The sequence below is a fragment of the Doryrhamphus excisus genome, chromosome 18, assembly GCF_030265055.1.
Source record: "Doryrhamphus excisus isolate RoL2022-K1 chromosome 18, RoL_Dexc_1.0, whole genome shotgun sequence".
Taxonomy (NCBI): domain Eukaryota; kingdom Metazoa; phylum Chordata; class Actinopteri; order Syngnathiformes; family Syngnathidae; genus Doryrhamphus; species Doryrhamphus excisus.
Window position 1 is genome coordinate 13,844,010 of NC_080483.1, and position 20,612 is coordinate 13,864,621.

The window sequence follows — 20,612 nt, forward strand, 5'->3', positions numbered from 1 at the left end:
AGACAAACAACCATTCACACTCACATTCATACCTATGGACAATTTGGAGTGGCCAATTAACCTAGCATGTTTTTGGAATGTGGGAGGAAACCGGAGTACCCGGAAAAAAAAAAACCATGCAAACTCCACACAGAGATGGCCGAGGGTGGAATTGATCCCTGGTCTCCTAGCTGTGAGGTCTGCGCGCTAACCACTAGACCGCTGTGCCGCCTGAATTGACTTCATATTATTTCCTATTGTGGGGAAAAATTCGAACAATTAGAATTAGAACAATGTGTAAGTCAACCAATATCATACTTTGGATGATCCACTGTATCGAAAAAAACTAGTGGTGGTAATTTGCTACACAACCAATAGTTTAATCTCGAAAGTCTTAAAAACACAATACAGTAATAAATAAACAATATATTTCAATATATTCAGACGAATAGCAAGAAACTGCGACGGCTGGCGAAAGAAAATGTGTTTGTCATTTGACTCCTTCATATTTACACAAGCATCACCTTGCTTTTGTAGATGATATTCAGCATGAATATGTTTTTATCAGTAACGTCTGTGCATGATGAATGACAACAACCTTGAAGTACTATAAGGGCACATGAACAAACTACGAAAAAAACACATACCGTAAATTCCAGTCTATAAGCCGCTACTTATTAATGAAACTTTAAACCGTGCTAAATTCTCTAAATTATGGATAAATTCTCATCTTGTGACATCTTCTTTACTTCAGAACTACTGCTAATTATTTATAATTTATTAATTATTACTGCTAAATATTTTGGGGCTTGCAAGTCAGTGAGGAAACGATAGCCAATCACGAGCTACAGTATCTGTAGACTCACAACAAGCTAAATCACTAAAACAACATAATAGTCTCACAGTACACTCAAAAGGTGCATATCCAAATATACAAACCACGTCCCAATGAGTTGAAAAGAAATTAAGTTTTCCCGTAAAGCATTGCATCTGAGCAACACATTAATTGGGGTGCTGCAATGACGTCAGCTTCCCTCTTGGCTTTGGGATCCAGGTCCTCTGGTGGACAGAAGCAGAATTGCAGCACCATTTTCCATGCTCTCTGTGCGCCTCCAATGAAAATAAAAAAATAAAAAATGTTTTTTTTTTTCATATTAAACTTATATTGATACATGTTTCTATATTTCCGAGGTATAACATTTGAGTGTTAAGTTGCTGTGTGATGAGTTTCATGTTTATAAGATGAAACTGTGAGTCCGACATGCTAATCATGAGTTTGTCAGGGCTAATGATTGGCTCGTGTCAAATAAAGAGCTGACTAGTTCTCATGGACTTGTGCACGCTACGCACGTGGACACATGTGACTTGTATCAGAACAAATCTTTTCTCTAAATTCAGTGGGCGCGGCTTCCACACTGAAATATACGGTAGTTCTAGTCATATATACACACATCAAGCAGATGTTGAGACATTATAAACAAGCAAAATGATAACTAAAAACATTCAAAGCATTCACATGTTCTTAAAAATGTCCACCTGACAGACGGGCGCGGGTTTCACCTTCCTCCCGTTCTGCAATGTGGGCACGTCCCCCCCCCCCCCTCCCTCCAGCATGGGACATCTTGGCCGTGCTGTAGCCTGTGTCCAAGTTAAGTGGTCACGGCGCTTGTCTTCCTTTTCAAATGGTGATGAAGCCTCCTTGGTCACTGCTAACTGAGTCAGGGACCACACAGCGGCCCCTCCTCCTCGTCACGCGACGCTTACGGTGGAATTTGGCGTAACAGCGGAAGCCTGAGAGATAACACAAATATTGACTTTTTGGATCATGGGGGACAGGACGTTGGGGTATATAAAGATGGGATGGAAGGCGCATGACACGAGTACGGGGGTCTTTTTCACCTTCCTCACACATGCAGTCATCGTAGCACTTGTTGTTGAGGCCTCTGTTGTGAGCTTTACACTCGTGTTGCCTCAAGTCGCAGCAAGAACCTTCAGAGGGGAAACAAAGATTGTAAGGTCCAGAAGAGCTTAATCTTCATTCATTTTCTACCGCTTATCCAAACAACCATTCACACTCACATTCATACCTATGGACAATTTGGAGTCGCTAATTAACCTAGCATGTTTTTGGAATGTGGGAGGAAATCGGAGTCACCGGGGAATCGAACTCAGGTCTCCTAGCTGTGTGGCCTGCGCGCTAACCACTTCTCCGCCGGTTATTAGGAATAAAGTTTATTTAAAAATAAATAAGTAATGTATTCACTCATCACTCTCTGTGATTGGCCAGTCACACAGTCAATCGCAGGGCACATATAGACAAACAACCATTCACACTCATATTCATGCCTATTGACAATTTGGAGTCGCTAATTAACCTAGCATGTTTTTGGAATGTGGGAGGAAACCGGAGTACCCGGAGAAAACCCACACATGCACGGGGAGAACATGCAAATTCCACACAGAGATGGCCGAGGGTGGAATTGAACTCGGGTCTCCGAGCTGTGAGGCCTGCGTGCGAACCACTCTACTACCGTGCAGCCTTAAACTGTTGATAATAAAAACTGAAAAAAAAACAGTGTTTATAACACAGTGTTTGGCCTTGAATTTTTAATTTAATTAAAAATTTTTATTTTAAACTTTTTTACAAAATAAATAATCTAAGGAAAAGAATATTTTAAAAAAATATAAAATATATTAAAAATATATACATATAAAAAAATATCAAACTGCATCTTTTGATTTCTCACTATAAGAAACCTGACCTAACGACTTCATCCACTTTTTACACGTAAACTGGTACATTGGTTTTCTTATGCCAAAATTATTGCTAATAAAAATATGTATATGTTCTTGTATGCTGTCTCAGCTATTGCATGTCCAATCAGTTCGCCTTTTCCACTGAACCAACGGGCCAAGCAAAGCATTGATCCATTGGTGACTCGATTTCTGTGAAGAATAGAGCGTTGGGGCACTATAGACAGATTCCGGCCAGAGAATCTTACAATCATCTTTGTGTGTGTCTGTTTAAATGATTACATATATAATAGTTAACAACTCTGTATCTGTCTCATTTCTTCCTCCTTTCCACTTTGCAAAGAGGTGTTCAAGTACACTGCGTAATGTGTAGTGAAGCCTGACATTTTTGTTAAGAGTTAATGCCGTTAAAGATTAAGAGCAACATGTATGATGCTGACTGACCAGGAAGACAGTCCAGATGATGGTCACATGGCTCGATGATATCGGCATCTACGGTGGCGTTTCCGGTGCTGAGGTTCTTACTCCTCCTCTTGTCTGTCGCAGAGGAAAACAATAAAGTTATGTCTATGCTGGACTCTAACGGCACATTTATGTCCCAGCATACCTTTCTTCCTCGAGTTCGGCCAAGTGTCCACAGGTTTCATGTCCTCATAGTCCGTCCAGTCAAAGAGCGCCATGTCCAACGTGGGCATCACCTCGCCTTGCCCTTTCCCTTGCCCTGACTTCTGAAGAGAGAGAGCAGCTGATCATAGCTTGGTGTTCTGTTCCGGTGAAAGACAGTACTCGTTAGCGGACATGAGCATCCATAAAACCCATATCACAGCTCCCAATGGAATCTATCATACATCATAAATAAACCTCCTGTTTTTCCAGCCTCGGGAAGTCACCTCATGAGGGAATATCACTTAGAAGGATTGATCGAGTATGGCTGCTCGTTAAAACATCAACACAAGATCGAATGTTAATTAAGACGCTGTGCCTTTTTATTCTTTAGCCAAATGTTGGCCAAATGTGGCCCGCAGGACACTAGTTTGAGGCCCCCGCCTTGATATGAAAGTTTAATGTTGCCCGCGCAAGTTTGATATGGATGCTGTATGGTATCATGTACCCAGAAAATATTATTACGTTTGATTAATGTTCATGTTAAAGTTTAAATAACTGTTAATAGTTATCCTCCCTATCCGTGTGGAAGTGGTAAGTTTTTGGCTATTTAAGTTTAAAGGAAATAACTTGAAGGCTACCGTTTAGGTCGCTAGCTCTCTAGTTTGCGAGTTAGCATGAGTCTCAAGACCCTGCAGTTGCGCAATATGTTGTAAATAAAAAGAGTATAAATGTGACTATAGTCGTGTTTTGTCATGTCTACAGGGCTCTAATAATGCTTTGTTCATTTTAATCAAAAAAAATAATTTGTCTACCCACCAACTATATGTGGTTTCTTAAGTTTTTATTATTTACCATTTTATTATTATTATTATATTTATTTATTACTGAATGATTGATTTTCTTTATTCTTGATTTATTTATTTTTCATCTTATTTTGTGTAGAAAAATAAAAAGTAAGATATTTGAGAACAGTGGAATGTTTTATCATTCATCAGTTTTTATTGTAGAAAATTGGAACCAAAACAAAGTTTTTTAATTTTTTTTGTTTTTAATAAATGAGTTTTTTTTTTTTTTGGAAAACCTGATGCGGCCCAGTCTCACCCAGACCCGAGCTCCAGTGGCCTCCAAGTAAATTGACTTTGAGACCCCTGTATAAGAATAAAATAAGCATGTGTAAAACGAAAAAAACATTTAGTTAAGATCCAAAACAAAAGGTATAAAGTATAAAATAACCATTAGATAAAAGGCAAAGGTTAAAAAAAAGCCAAAAGTCCTTCTGAGGAACAAATCCAGACTTGTGTCAGCACCTTGATGAAAGTATCTGACTGGAACTGAACCACATCGACACGTTAATAGATGTGACAACACGGTATCGCAAGAACCAATCAGGTACACCTGGATCCCTAAGGTATACTTTTATGACCCGGAATGTCATTACTAAGATGAGCACTGAGCTTTGAGGCGACATAATGTCAGCAATGGGGGTCTATTATGGCTCCGCTACACCCCCATTATACTGAGACACAACAGACGCCACCCTAAATAAGCACCCAGTGTTCTGTTGGGGGTTACCTGGGGTTTGGTGGAGGCTGGGGGCAGCGTTGGGGGATGCTCGTTCATCACCGTGGCAACTATGGAGGAGCCAGAGCCAAAAACTGCAGCGTTGGCGGACGAGGTGGCGGCGTCACTGGGAGGGGCCACGCCGAGGGAGTGGGAGGAAGAGAAGGGAGAGGGAAGGGGGTCGTCAAGCAGATCGCTAAGCTGGGGAGCCGGGAGAAAGCCTGGAGAACAGAAGGGGGGGATATATAGTGATTATTATTAATTATTCACTTTTTTTTTTAAATAACAACTTTGTCATCTTGGGTTGGATGTCTGCCACACAGTCTTTAAGAGCCCGAATTTGCCTGACGTTTCTATGTGTCACTGTTGGCACAGACGAGGAATGAGGGGGACGAAGTCAATCTGGCAACCGTCCCCCTTTGGAGGTAGAACCGGCATATCTGTCAACACTTATTATAAACACATTCCGGAAAAATAACAGGAAAATTAGGCAAAATAAAGGAACCGCTTCTACCTCACGAGGGTCGCGGGGGTGCTGGAGCCTATCCCAGCCGTCTTCGGGCAAGAGGCGGGGTACACCCTGGACTGGTGGCCAGCCAATCACAGGGCACATATAGACAAACAACCATTCACACTCACATTCATACCTATGGACAATTTGGAGTCGCCAATTAACCTAGCATGTTTTTGGAATGTGGGAGGAAACCGGAGTACCCGGAGAAAACCCACGCATGCACAGGGAGAACATGCAAACTCCACACAGGGTGGAATTGAACTCGGGTCTCCTAGCTGTGAGGTCAGCGCGCTAACCACTTGTTCGCTGTGCAGCCCAAAGACAAAACAAAGAAGCCAAAAACATACCACTTCCACACGCAATAGGAGGAGAACTTATTTTCACTCTATCATGTTGGACATGCTGGAGCCTATCCCAGCTGTCTTCGGGCGAGAGGCGGGGTACACCCTGGACTGGTGGCCAGCCAATCACAGGGCACATATAGACAAACAACCATTCACACTCACATTCATACCTATGGACAATTTGGAGTCGCCAATTAACCTAGCATGTTTTTGGAATGTGGGAGGAAACCGGAGTACCCGGAGAAAACCCACGCATGCACAGGGAGAACATGCGAACTCCACACAGACATGGCCAAGGGTGGAATTGAACCCTTGTCTCTGTAAGCTGTAAGGTCTGCGCGCTAACCACTTGACTGCCGTGCCGCCTGCCACTAGAATTTCTACCAGAATTTCGAGACCAGACTGCTTCTTTTATTTTGAAGGCCTGAAATTAAAAAATGCCATCCTGTCCAGGCTGTGTCTCTACATGCATGGACTTTCTTACAAAAAGCAGTAATTGTGGAATTGAACCCTTGTCTCATAGCTGTAAGGTCTGTGCGCTAACCACTCGACCACCGTGCCGCCTGCCACTAGAAGTTCTACCAGAATTTCAAGACCAGACTGCTTCTTTTATTTTGAAGGCCCTACTTGTTGTTTCATGCAAATGTATACGTGATGCCAAAGCAAACCTTGTCCATGTTGGACCTTGTGCCGTCGCCCCCCTTGTCTCCTGAAGTCAGATTGGTGTTCGTGACCCCTCCCCTTTCGTGCCACCATAAGGTGGTTCCCTCCAGGGTGCTTCTTCATTCCAGCTCGGCCAGGACCCATCTCCACCCGCACAGGATGCAGACCCTCCAAGCCCGTCCCGTCGTCCTCGGGTCTGGCCAGGGGATGTGACGACCTGCGGGAGCCGGGCCCGCGTCTCCCCCGTGTTGCTTTACTCGCCCGGCTCCCGTCGGCAAAGCGGTCCTTGCTGTAACGATGTGAAGCCTGCAGTGAGCGCTGTTCGGTGTCTCCGCCAACTCCTGAGCTGTGCCTCCTCTTGCTGCGAGGAGCTCCAAGATCGGAGGTGAGTGACAGCGTCACGGCGGTGAACAGAACCACCAGGAACACAATCAAGGAGGGCGCCATCATTTTGATGGTACAACAGCACCTGCTGAGAGGAGGAAGAACAGAAATAAATTCAACCATTTTCTATAGTGACCTCATTATGTTAACCGGTGAGCCACCTCACTTCAGACGAGAGGCGGGGTACACCCTGGACTGAAATGACCACTGTGCATTCCTAAGTACCATAAATGCATCTCCTGGTAATAAATATTCCATTCAAACATCAAATACAAATACAAATAGACAATGTAAACATTGAAAGGGTGAAAGAAAATACATTTCTGGGGATCATAATAGATGAAAATATGAGCTGGAAACCTCATATTACAAATATACAACATAAGGTGGCCAGAAATATTTCAATATTGAACAAAGCAAAATTTGTTCAATCAATCAGAAATCACTCCACACTCTTTATTGCTCTCTGGTTCTACCATATCTTACTTATTGTGTGGAAATATGGGCTAATAACTACAAAAGCAATCTTCATTCGCTAAATGTACTGCAAAAAAAGGCCAGTAAGGATAATTCATAATGCTGCCTACAGAGAACATACTAACTCCTTATTTCTAAAATCACAAATACTTCAACTTGCTGATATAGTTCATCTTAAAAAAAGATAAATAAATAATGCATAAGGCTAAAAATAACCAATTAGCTAAAAATGTCATCCAATACTTCTCTACAAGAGAGGAGAAATATGATCTCAGGGAAGAAGTACATTTGAAACACTTATATGCTAGGACTACGTTAAAAAGCCATAGCATTTCAGTATGTGGAATCAAACTATGGAATGGATTGAGTAAGGAACTCAAACAATGCACAACGATGAGCCAATTCAAGAAACAATACAAGCAGTTGATGTTTGCTAAATACAAGGATGAAGAGTCTTGAACCAGTCATGATGTGCTATATATATCACTATATTGACACTTACTATGTGTCTTACTATCACCTCGTACTTCGTGATTAAAAAATGTAATTAATAAATTAATTATTATTAATATTATTATTATTATATATTAATAAAAAATAAAATGAAAATTACAAACTTCAATTATATTAGGATAAATATTAAAATTAGAAAAAAAAATAAAATATATTATGAAAGCAGGAAGTGAACAAATAATAATAATAATATAATAATATATATCACTATATTGACACTTACTATGGTACCCATTATGTCATTGGATGGTCATATCACCTCGTACTTCGGTACGTGACAAAAAAATTTAAAAAACAAAAAAAAAATTAAACTATATTATGAAAGCAGGAAGTGAACAAATGTAACAGTTACTGATTGTAAAAGTACCAGATGGAGGGGTAGGATTTAATAAGTTTTGCTTCTTCCTACTCCTTTTGGACATGTGGAACTGTGAACTGATTATGTGATGCATTCAATTGTAATCTGATGCATGTTCAAATGAAATTAAACCATTACCATTACCAAATCTTAGAGAACACCATGTGTTCATTACGCTTTCCCTCACATGCTCCCAGCTTGGGTCTCCCAGTTTTATCTTAACTTCGAGGGTTTGTCGGAGGTGATAAAGAGATGGCTCCACACTTCCTTTCACAAATGACTTCCCCCTCCAAAAGGACACAGCACAGTGCACACATCCTTTACACACCTTTCATTACAAGAGTCAACACAACAGCGAGGTGTGACAGAACTGAAATGAGCTCAGTATGTCTGCGTTTAAGGGCCCCGCCTCTGTATCCGAAAGGGACAGAGAGCTCAATTTCCACTTTAATCTGCAGACTTTCCGTCCACTTTGAGCTGCAAATTTCCATCTAAACGGCGATGCAATACTCAGGCGACACACAAATCGTCTTCTTCTTTGTGTTTCAAAGACAAACGACTGCGTGGAAAATCAATGCCGTAGAAGTATTGATCCGCAGCTGATGGCTTGTGTGTGTTCATTGCGTCTGCATGGTGGGGGGTGCGGGGGGGTCATGACACGAACACATCAAGTGTCTTTAACAGTTGCTTATCAGTTGCTTGGCAGCCGTTTCTGTGTTGTATTTTTCTGGGTGGGGGGTAGAGAATGGAGGATGCTAAGTGTTCCTTAGGGAAGGACCTCATGGGAGTTGGACCAGCTGGGATGTCTGCGACCTCCACAAAGGACTTTTTTATGACGTTTACACAAGAGGGGTTTGGGATTTTTGCGAGGAAAACCACAATTTTTAAAAAAATTGTGCGTTAACACAATATTCTTCTTCGGGATTTTTTGGTAGACAGCAGAATTCATGGTTCCGGGTCCTGAAGCAGCAAACCGGCCGCAGACCATCACACTACCGCCACCATATTTTACTCTTGATATGATGTTGTTGGTCCTATAATGTAAAACTAAAAGGTACAGTTTTGTCCACGTCATTAATTTTTTAAAAATTGTGCGTAAACATTCAATGATGCAGCTTTTCATGCACGAGTACATCACATTCATTCCGAGAATTCAACCAATTCTATTACATTTCACACAATTGTACGCTTCTAACTTTGTGGGAACACTTAAGCGTTCCGTTTCAATGTCTGCCTTCACTTCACTTCAGACATTTCTAGAAATAAAAGGAAGCATCACTAGTGCAATAGCACCAAAATAAGCAGACGTTAATGAAGGTCTACTTTTACCTTATTCACTAAATATGAAGAAAAGTGGTACAGTGGTTCCCACACTAATTTTTGGTGAAATTATATATTTTTTTCTCAGAAAATCAGCCGTGTGCAATTTTGTCTGGCTAAATCAGTGTGGATTATGTAGACGCAGCTCCGAGAAATGCTTTCTCGAACCCACTCGCCACCAGCATTTGCCTACGACCAGGCTAAAGGCTACACCATGATCTCGAGTTAAAGTCATTCATTCATTCATTTTCTACCGCTTTTTCCTCACGAGGGTTGCGGGGTTTGCTGGAGCCTATCCCAGCTTTCTTCGTACACCCTGGACCAATGTGTGTGCCAATCACAGGGCACATATAGACAAACAACCATTCACACTCACATTCATACCTATGGACAAATTGGAGTCGCCAATTAACCTAGCATGTTTTTGGAATGTGGGAGGAAACCGGAGTACCCGGAGAAAACCCACGCATGCACGGGGAGAACATGCAAACTCCACACAGAGATGGCCGAGGGTGGAATTGAACCCTGGTCTCTGCGCGCTAACCACTCGACCAGTGTTTGTGGATTATATTACATTATTATTCATTGATGCTAAGTACATATACATTTAATACTTGCGTTTGAGGCTTAAATCCGGATTGTGTTTTCAATGAACAATGGCAATTTAAGAGAGAAGTGGAAATTTCTGTAGGTGAATCAAATCTAATAATTAGAACAGACACTTTTAATGCAAATGTTAATCTGAAATCAGAGGGGAACGTCAAGTTATGAGGAGGGATTGAATTAGAGGGGCGACCTATGTGTCAAATATATACATTTTTATGGGCGTATGAATTACTCATGTTTTTTCATGACATTCGTTGGTTGTACACAACGTGTACATTGGTCCACGTTACTCACGCCTCTTCTGGGTTACATAGAATGTGCTTTGGTGTAATTTCTATCAGCTGACATTTTACCAACTGAGTCGTAAAGCAAAAATCCGTTATATATTCTTCCATCCAAACACCTCCTTCCTGAATTCCTTAACCTTCTTGTTAAGAAATTCATTTTGAAACTCAAATAGAAGACTTTTCAGTGACTCCCAGACCAGCTGACTGCCGAGAGGGGAAAAAAAACTGCACTGTAGATTTTAAGCACGCCGTCTCATGTGTTTTCTCAGCTTCCATGCTGTAGGTATGGTATGGTTGGGGGGGGGGGGGCACAGCAGGTTGAGCATCTGTCACTAGGATGCGAGGCCAACGCGCTGGTCTGGAACTGATGACTTTGGTTCTCTGCTGAGTTTATCCATCAGTGCAACAGCCACTGATCTTTCAGGGGTTTCCTTTAGCGTTCATTTCTATTGTAAAAAAAAGTGTATATCTTTATGTCCATATGTATATACATATGGATAGGATGTGTACGCTGCTGCAATGGTAATGAATCCTATATCACTGAAGCAGCAGCGCTTGGATGATAAAACGGTTCATATTTGCTTGAAAAGGCAACATAAGCAGCAAAGCGTGGCGAAACCTCCGGGGAAGCATCACAATGAGACGCACATACGTGTGAAGCGATGGCTAATCTTGCAAGAAATTGCAATAGGGACTCAATGGAGGGAAGCAAGATGATGAAGCTCTGATGAGATCAGAGACCTCCGCATCCAGTCGGTACTTCACGCATGCCGCCGCTTTAATGCCACACGCCTTATAAAAATATACTTAGAGGAGCGTAAGGACAACAAGCGTGGATGAGAAAGCGGTGGTAAAACAAAAAAAACAACAAAAAAAAACACACCTGCTGTGATGACAAACCCTCCAACAGCAATCTGCTCTTCTTGTTTGAATCTCTCCTAGCAACCAGCCTGGCCACAAGGATGCAGCATATGAAAAGGGATGCGGGGGCAAAAGGATTACGTCCCCTCACCCTCAAGATCGGGAAGGCCATAGCTACAGACGAGATGCAGAGACAACAACAAATAACTGTATACGTAGTAACCGTGAATGCTTTTGTAAACATTAGCGACAATGAAGTCAACAATGCACCTGACATTGATTTTTGGATTTTTATTGGCCCTTTGTATATTATAAAAAGAAAATGAATCTATTATTAGTGAGATGTATGATTACATACATTAGTACTACACTAATCTGTTCTGTCAGCTACAATACAAAGCTAAACTGCAGCTGTATTATTCCAATATGGTGGCCTGCATTGGATTACTTTTAGAATCTTTTAATGCACAAAATGCATCCAAGTGGTTCCCGCATCATTCCAATTTTATATAAGCAGCAATCACTGGAAAAAGTTTGGACACCACCGAAGCGAATGAATGCTGTAATTACCGTATTTTCCAGACTATAAGTCGTACTTTTTTTCATAGGTTGGCTGTTCCTGCCACTTATAAATGAAAAAAAAGTGTTTATGTTACATAAACACTGGACATCTTTTCTGTTCATGTTTATTTTTTGTGAATAATAATAATAATCAATGAATTACCATTGATGGTTAAGATGAATATGACGTAATGTCTGTTTTGGTCAAGTAGTTCAAATAAATTATCTGCAAAAATCCAGTGCGACTTATGTATGTTTTTTTCTACCTAGTATGCATTTTTGGCCTTGTGCGACTTATACTCTGGAGCGACTTATAGTCCAGAAAATACGGTATTTACGACAAAGTACTCAGGCCAGAAAAAAAATTATCGGAAAATTTTGAGATTAAAGTCGTAAATCGAGAGAAATAGCATGAGATAGCTATTAACAGGAGGGACTTATGTGACCTTTGGCCTTGGGTACCGTGTTATAAATAAAAGCTTGCCTAACATGTATGCCACGTCAACCATTTTTTTCCTGTAAATTATCGTAATAATTTGATTTTTTTCTCATAAATTTATGACTTTATTCTAGTAATAATACATGTTTTTTGTCATTAATGTATGATTTTATTTTAATTTATAGCCTTGTGCGACTTATACTCTGGAGCGACTTATAGTCCAGAAAATACGGTCTTTACGACAAAGTACTTGGGCCACATTGAGAAAAAAATAATAATAAATAAATAATAATAATAAAAATCAGAAATCGAGAGAATAATTTGATTTAATAATTTGATTTTTTTCTCAAAAATTTATGACTTTATTCTAGTAATATTACATGTTTTTTCTCATAAATTTATGGCCTTGTGTGACTTATACCCCGGAGCAACTTATACAGTATACTTATACAAAAATACAGTATTCATATTCACCTAAGAGACTTGAATGCGTCTAACATTGTCTCCAACCAAGCCAGAGCGTATTCGTTCCGTAAGAAGAGTCTAATTTGGTGGTAGGTACAACAGATGTGGAGCTTTGTGTCTGGCGCATGCTGACATCAGCAACATCTCACCATGGGGCCCTTATCAAGCCTTCTCCACACACACATGCACAGCAGGGGGACCTCCTGCAGACACCCACATTGAAGACAAGTTCCAAGACACAAGCGATACCAGCGGCGCCCCGCAGAGCCAACTGCGTAGGAGAGACAAAAGGGTGGAGGAGGACGGAGAAATAAGAAGTCATTTGATGAAACCGAGGATGGTGAGATGAAGCATTAACACGTTTTAATAAGAACAAAGTGTCTATGGAAGATTTTTTGGCTTTCTATATCATTACAAACTATGCGCTCCGCTGCCTGTGTAATTTCACCACCTGGACCAGCGCTGCCAGCATGGAAACTCAGCTCTGCCAAATTGTGGAAGTGAGAGACGTCCCTTTAATCGCCATTTGTTTGTTAGAAGGATTACACAGGAAAAAACACCACAAAAATGTCCACTAAACTCTACAAAGGGGTGGCACATGTCCTGCTGTTACACTCCAAGTGGGAGTTGACCAGCAATGTTTTGGAACGAGTGAATGGCCTTTTTTTTTTTTTTATTATCAGGGTCCATAATAAATTGATGAAAAAATACAATGCAACAATGAAATAAATGTTAAATATGATAAACAATGAAAATGTGGTTTAAATGTTTGCAGGCTTTTAGTAACAGTTTTTCTGAGGTTTTCATAATCTGTGTCAAAATTGTGAAAAAATGAAAATCAAGGGTGCACGAACTTGAAAAAAATCAAAGGACGGAGGCGCCACTTTGATACTAAAAGCAATCCAATGTAGGTCAATCTACTGAATGCTAAGCTATATGAACAAAACATACACCTATTAGCTTTGTGTTATAGATGCAATGTCTAATAACACATTCATTAATTCATTCATTTTCTACCGCTTTTCACGGGGGATGCTGGAGCCTATCCCAGCTGTCTTCGGGCAAAAGGCGGGGTACACCCTGCACTGGTGGCCAACCAATCACAGGGCACATATAGACAAACAACCATTCACACTCACACTCATACCTATGGACAATTTGGAGTCGCCAATTAACCTAGCATGTTTTTGGAATGTGGGAGGAAACCGGAGTACCCGGAAAAAACCCAGGGAGAACATGCAAACGCCACACAGAGATGGCCGAGGGTGGGATTTCTAATAATACATCATATTAATAATGAATGCATTGTAATTTTTAAATGTGCCAAAAGGCGATAAATCATCATCTGCAGCTTGGACACACAAGCAAACCATACTATTTGATCCTTTTTGAACTAAACATCAATCTATAAGGTTGCTAAGGTGTTGGGTTAATATTTTTTAAATTTCCTTAGTTACTCATGAAAGCTGACCTATCATCTTTTATGTTTTAGGCTAAACAGGATATTCACACACATCAGCTTTGACTCTTCTAAACAATGACCAACATTTTTGTCGCTTCAATGTTGACCAAAACCACACTTTGTGTTTGGTTCACACTGATTTGGTCCTCTAGGATCTAACTGATTACTTGATTAATCAAAACAACAACCTTTAGATTAATCAGTTAACTAAATAATGGTTAGTTGCAGTCCTAGCATCATGTAAACAAGTTATGGAATTAAAATTTGATTTTCATTTTTAGACCAGCCCAGGGTGTACCGCGTCTCGCCCGAAGAGAGCTGGGATAGGCTCCAGCACCCCCCCACGACCCTCGTGAGGAAAAGCGGTAGAAAATGAATGAATGAATGAATATTGGACCAGTCCAAGGTGTACCCCGCGTCTCGCCCGAAGACAGCTGGGATAGGCTCCAGCACCCCCTGTGACCCTCATGAGGATAAGCGGTAGAAAATGAATGAATGAATGATTTTCATTATTGTGCATGGGTATGCCATTATCCCAGATGGCAGGATACTGGTCTGGTCACCAGCCAATGGCAAGGCACATATAGACCAGCAACCATTCACATTCATACCTGTGGAGTTGCCAATTAAGCTAACATGTATGCATGTCTTTTGGAATTCACGTAGTTATTTAAAATATACCTTACAGAAAAGTGATAAGAGTCTTGGAAACCTAAATATTTTTCCACACTTGACTTTCCATTTTTCATCCTTTTGTAGACCACTGCATCCATGAATTATTGTCTGCTTCTGCCATAATTCACCTTCAATAGTGGATGCAGACCGACTGGTCTACTCCCAGTGGGAATCTAGCCTGCCTTTGAGCATCCTCCACAACCCTCTACCCATTATCTCTCCATCTCACACACACACACACACACACACACACACAGACACACACATTGCTGTATGATATGGCGTGAGCCAAGTATTAAAGTTTCACACTAATCCAATCCTGCTGCAACAAAACCAATGCAAACAGCATGGCCGCTCTGGGACTCCTACGTTATTACTGTTACAAGTCCAAAAGCACTTATCAGATCTCCTCTGTGTTGGGGCTTTTTTGGGAACGGATGAAAGACAAAAACTATGAAGATGATAACATTTAAGAATCATTTAAAAATACATACAGTATACAGTCACTTCTCCACTCGAGGGCCAAAACAATCCGTGTCCTCACTATGCCTCAAGACAAGACACCATAAGTCTTAGTGAGCAGGATGAACTCACTTTATCCTTTCCTTTGTGAAGCCACCACAGAAGAATGCAAGTGTTGGAAATGAGGAAAATCCTGATGATGATAACCATAGAACTAGAAATAGAACAATGTCTGACTCCTCAGTAGAATATGATGTCAATTACATGTCAATATAAATACACATGTTATACACTATTCATCCATTACCGCTTTTCCTCACGAGGGTCACGGGGGTGCTGGAGCCTATCCCAGCTGTCTTCAGGCGAGAGGCCGGGTACACCCTGGACTGGTGGCCAGCCAATCACAGGGCACATATAGACAAACAATCATTCACACATAGCGTAAGAAGGGAGGGGCAGTGGTTGAAACGCTTATGAAAGGTTATGAATTTTGATGTTGTTTTAAGGATGTCATTTAAGACTAATAAAGCAATATATAATTTAAATTTAAGTACAAAAAAAATCAATAATCAATTTTTATGAGACATTTCGGGGGGCCCCATGCAATTACCTGTGTAAGTCCGCCCGTTTGTAGAAATAAAGTTAAACTAAAAAAATGGAACAATATAACAACAATCGCCAGCCAATCACAGGACACATATAGACAAACAACCATTCACACTCACATTCATACCTATGGACAATTTGGAGTCGCCAATTAACCTAGCATGTTTTTGGAATGTGGGAGGAAACCGGAGTACCCGGAGAAAACCCACGCATGCACGGGGAGAACATGCAAACTCCACACAGAGATGGCCGAGGGTGGAATTGAACCCTGGTCTCCTAGCTGTGAGGTCTGCGCTAACCACTCGACCTCCGTGCAGCCCTATATTATAGGTGGCTAGGTTATTTATACTTTTTAAAGTGCTAAATAATTCCAATAAGTACCTCCTCTTCCTCTTACAGCTCCACCAGGAGGACACCAAGGTGTTCCCAGGCCAGCTGTGAGCCATAATCCCTCCAGTCCTAGGTCCGCCCCTGGGGCTTTCTCCCGATTGGGCATGCCCCGGAGCACCTCACCAGGCAGTCATCCAGACTAGATGCCCTAACCACCTCACCTCTCAACTGGCACCTCTCCATGTGAAGAAGCAGCGGCTTTACTCCGAGTCCAGCCACCCTATGGAGGAAAACAGCCTACAGACTGCTATGATATGCAGTGATGTACGTATGAAACGCACTTTCTTTATTCTATTCTATTTCTCATCAGCAAAATGCACCCACAAGTTCAACTAATCATCAGGTAGTTGCATTTAAAACACTAACAATATGAGTGAGGAGCAATAATAGCATGGCTCCAGAAGGTCCATTCAGCAAGACTATGACAAAAGCACACTATAGTTCATAGTTGATTTGGGTCCGATAAATACATTTCAAAGCAGACAACATACAAACATTATACAAAAACAAACGTAAAGATTCAAAACAACGTTTCTCACCAGCGTTGGTTGCTTTGTTGGCTGCTGAGAGTAGCACTCGGGTGATGTGTAACCAAGCGGCACCGAGCAGCGGCGGGTCTTCTGTCCGTCCGAGCATCGACACTGAGCGGCTTCTTATGAGGAGTTACCCGCTCGGAGCAGCGCTCGCCCCCGGGAGGAGCGCGTCCTCGCACCAGGGAGAGGAGGAGAGAGGTGGGGAGGAGGAGAGAGGAGGGGAGGAGACTGAGCGAGACTTGTCAATTGTGGTCACATGAGAGACGGAATCGAATTTTTTCAGTATCGATTACGTCACAGCGTTGTAATGTAGCCGGTATGTATCACAGGAAGGTGATAGAAGCCACTCTACGTGACGTCACGGTTGGTCCCGCCTCCTCGTTTGGGAAAGGAAAGTTGGTCATAATGTACAAAAAGACTTTGTCTATGGAAAAATTATTAAGTATTAGATACATATTTATATATGTACACTTTCGATGTACTGTAATAGTAAATAGATTATGATCAGGTGATAATAGAGAGAAGAGCGGCTATACTGCTTGTTCTTATGTAGGTCATGCATGAGCTGGAACCTATCCCAGAGATGGGGCTACACCTTGGATTGGTCACTATATAATAATAAAAAACAATAATTCATATTCTCAATGACACTGAGATGCATGTTTCTGGGATGTGGGGGGGAAGCCGAAGTAATAGTAATGGTTTAATTTCATTTGAACATGCATCAGATTACAATTGAATGCATCACATAATCAGTTCACAGTTCCACATGTCCAAAAGGAGCAGGAAGAAGCAAAGCTTATTAGATACTACCCCTCCATCTGGTACTTTTACAATCAGTAACTGTTACATTTGTTCACTTCCTGCTTTCATAATATAGTTTGTTTTTATTTTTGTCACCTTATTTTGTTACCCTATTTTTGTCACCTTAGCCTTATGCATTATTTTAGCTGTTTGAAGATGAACTATATAAAGCAAGTTGAAGTATTTGTGATTTTAGAAATAAGGAGTTAGTATGTTCTCTGTAGGCGCCATTATGAATTATCCTTACTGACCTTTTTTTGCAGTACATTTAGCGAGTGAAGATTGCTTTTATAGTTATTAGCTCATATTTCCACACAATAAGAGATATGGTAGAACCAGAGAGCAATAAAGAGTGTGGAGTGATTTCTGATTGAGAACAAATTTTGCTTTGTTCAATATTGAAATATTTCTGGCCACTTCATGTTGTATATTTGTAATATGAGGTTTCCAGCTCATATTTTCATTTATTGTGATCCCCAGAAATTTATTTGTATTTGTGGTGCGTGTCCTTTCTGAAGTACCTGGAAAAAATACTTAAAATCATAAAAACAATATAATTTTTTTTAAATCTTGATATCAGATATTTAATATTGCTTCTATTTAAGTTTTCGTAATGTAGTACCGCTAATGTGTAACACTGTAACATTCAAACTATTGTGGCTGCCATGCTTCCTTTGGGAGGAAGTGAACATCCAGCAAGTTGGATCACTCACATGAATGACTGCATTTGAAGTCATTGTATGACATTTCCAATGCGGCCTGTCAGATGAGTGTCCAACTGAAAGGAATACTTGTAAGCATTATTGAAACCATTGGAGGAGTTTTGTGCTCATTCGGTTTCAAGAATAATGGTGATAAATCCGCAGTGTGGAGTGCGACACACCAGTCTGCTGGAAACAGATAACAGCTGCAAGCCCTAATGCTGTAAGAAATAGCGCATGTGTGATGTGCATGGTTTGTGTGTATTTATGCAATGTGCACTCAAGGGGGTTCTTCGTCATGTATTTACTTATTAGGCCATAGACTGCTTATTATCCGTTTTGGTTCTCGTATTCCAAATTGAAGTGCATATTAAGCTCCGTATTTACTGTCAGCAGCGCCACTCTGAAAAACTTCAAGCCATGAGCACATATTTGTGTTTGCATCATCATGAAGGGAGAGAAATTCATTTAAACTTTAGTTTGTATTGAATCTGCAAAAACCAAAATAAATAGTGGCGCATATAGAATACTGGTTGACCTCTGAACATATATAATAATATAATATAAATGTAATTACATAATCTATTACAGTGTAATCTATTACAGTGTATTAGTTTATTATTATTTGTCTTTAAAAATAAACATTAGTTTGCATCTACTAGTGGTATCACAAGATTAAAACCTGACAAGATTTCTTGTTGGAAAAAAAAAAAGTCTTGTGATTACTTACCAATTCCCGTATTTTCTGGACTATAAGTCCCACAAAGTCAAAATGCATAATTAGGTAGAAAAAAACATACATAAGTCGCATGGAAGTATAAGTCGCATTTTTTGCGGGTAATTTATTTTCCAAACTACTTGACCAAAACAGACATTACGCCCTGTTCTGGAGCTTCTCCTTGAATTAGGTTTTGGTTGAATTAGGAGTTGTTTCTGCTTTTGTGATCCGTCTCACCCCATTATCAAGGTCAATGTGAAAAACATAAAAGTGTAAAAAGAAGCTAACCAATGCCTGAGAAAACTACACTAATATAAAAACTACTCACCCTTAGATGATGCTTGAAAGGATGGAGAGAAGTGGAGGATCGCAGAGAACCGAGTTTCCTTCATGCATCACTTGTTTTTTTTTCACTGCACTTTTGAACTATCATGCAAGTGTAAAAATAAGTTATACACAGTTCACGACAAGAACAATGACATTGCATACTCACCTATAACTTTACATGATGTAAACTCTGAGTCGAATTACAAGTTAGTAAGGTACGTTAAATGCATCAGGCAATGTGTGTGTGTGTGTGTGTGTGTGTGTGTGTGTGTGTGTGTGTGTGTGTGTGTGTGTGTAGCAAGATGAATAGAGGGAGGACCCCCTGGTGGGCCTCCTCATACATCCGCAGCCTTCAGTTCCTCAGCAGGTAGCAAGCACCTCGTTTCCCGGATGTCAAGCTTTAATACAGACGATGGAGCAGCCTGGCAGCTTCAGTTATTTTCTACTCTCTCACTCACATACATAGATACACAAATGGAGACATAAAATGGATCAAATGGACATGTGTTTTTAACAGAAAACACAATAATGTGACAAATTTGCTTTCTAAAAATGACTGCAACACAGTGTAGTCCAGTGTAATGTTGCAAGTACTGAGATACATAGTTGACTATAAAGACTACTGAAGTCAAACTGATGTCATTCTCACTTGAAAACATAAACATTGCACAAACATTGCTTCAAGGCAAAACTGGGACTGTTATAATAAATATTCTTCACGGAAGAACACTCCCACCTAGTGGAGGAGCATACACATAGCAGCTTGTGCTTCCTGACAACTGTTCCCGACTCTTCATTCATTCATTCATTTTCTACCGTCGCAGGGGGATGCTGAAGCCAATCCCAGCTGTCTTTCGGCGAGAGGCGGGGTACACCCTGGACTGGTGGCCAGCCAATCACAGGGCACATATAGACAAACAACCATTCACACTAACATTCATACATTCATAACAGATAAAACCCACACACACAACGAGAACATGCAAGCGCTACACAAGCCCAAGCAGAGAATCAAACACAGGTCTTCTCACTCTCCTGACTGTGTGGCCAACATCCTAACCACTCGACCACCGTGCAGTCAGTCAACTCATATGTAGTGATCACTAGTGCATCAATAATGTTACACTGATGCGCCATTAACTTCACTTGGATGTAGCGTATAATAATTTGGACAACCTATGGACAATTTGGAGTCGCCAATTAACCTAGCATGTTTTTGGAACGTGGGAGGAAACCGGAGTAC

The 20,612-nt window shown here is 40.8% G+C and overlaps 1 protein-coding gene across 5 annotated transcripts; it reads right to left on the bottom strand.

The window, feature by feature from the left end:
* Positions 1-1,598: 1,598 nt before the first annotated feature.
* Positions 1,599-17,855, bottom strand: draxina (dorsal inhibitory axon guidance protein a). Of its 5 annotated transcripts, none has more exons than XM_058054763.1 (8): positions 16,826-17,854; positions 12,841-12,962; positions 6,426-6,889; positions 4,912-5,120; positions 3,341-3,461; positions 3,178-3,270; positions 1,879-1,968; positions 1,599-1,770 (listed from the first exon to the last, which is right to left on the bottom strand). In XM_058054763.1, exons 3-8 carry the CDS (start codon positions 6,868-6,870, stop codon positions 1,658-1,660), a joined length of 1,071 nt encoding a protein of 356 aa, XP_057910746.1. In that variant the 5' UTR covers positions 6,871-6,889; positions 12,841-12,962; positions 16,826-17,854; the 3' UTR covers positions 1,599-1,657. The 5 variants fall into 5 exon arrangements, with proteins under 5 accessions (XP_057910746.1, XP_057910745.1, XP_057910748.1 ...); XM_058054762.1 differs by having other exon boundaries at positions 6,426-6,892; XM_058054765.1 differs by lacking the exon at positions 12,841-12,962 and having other exon boundaries at positions 3,341-3,458; positions 6,426-6,892; positions 16,826-17,855.
* Positions 17,856-20,612: the final 2,757 nt, after the last annotated feature.

Excerpts from the sequence above, each read along its gene's own strand:
- draxina (XM_058054764.1), bottom strand. The coding sequence starts at position 6,870 with ATGATGGCGCCCTCCTTGATTGTGTTCCTGGTGGTTCTGTTCACCGCC. Across the intron at positions 1,969-3,177 it reads TCATCTGGACTGTCTTCCTG|GTTCTTGCTGCGACTTGAGG; the intron begins GTCAGTCAGCAT and ends TCCCCTCTGAAG. Across the intron at positions 1,771-1,878 it reads TGACTGCATGTGTGAGGAAG|GCTTCCGCTGTTACGCCAAA; the intron begins GTGAAAAAGACC and ends GTTATCTCTCAG.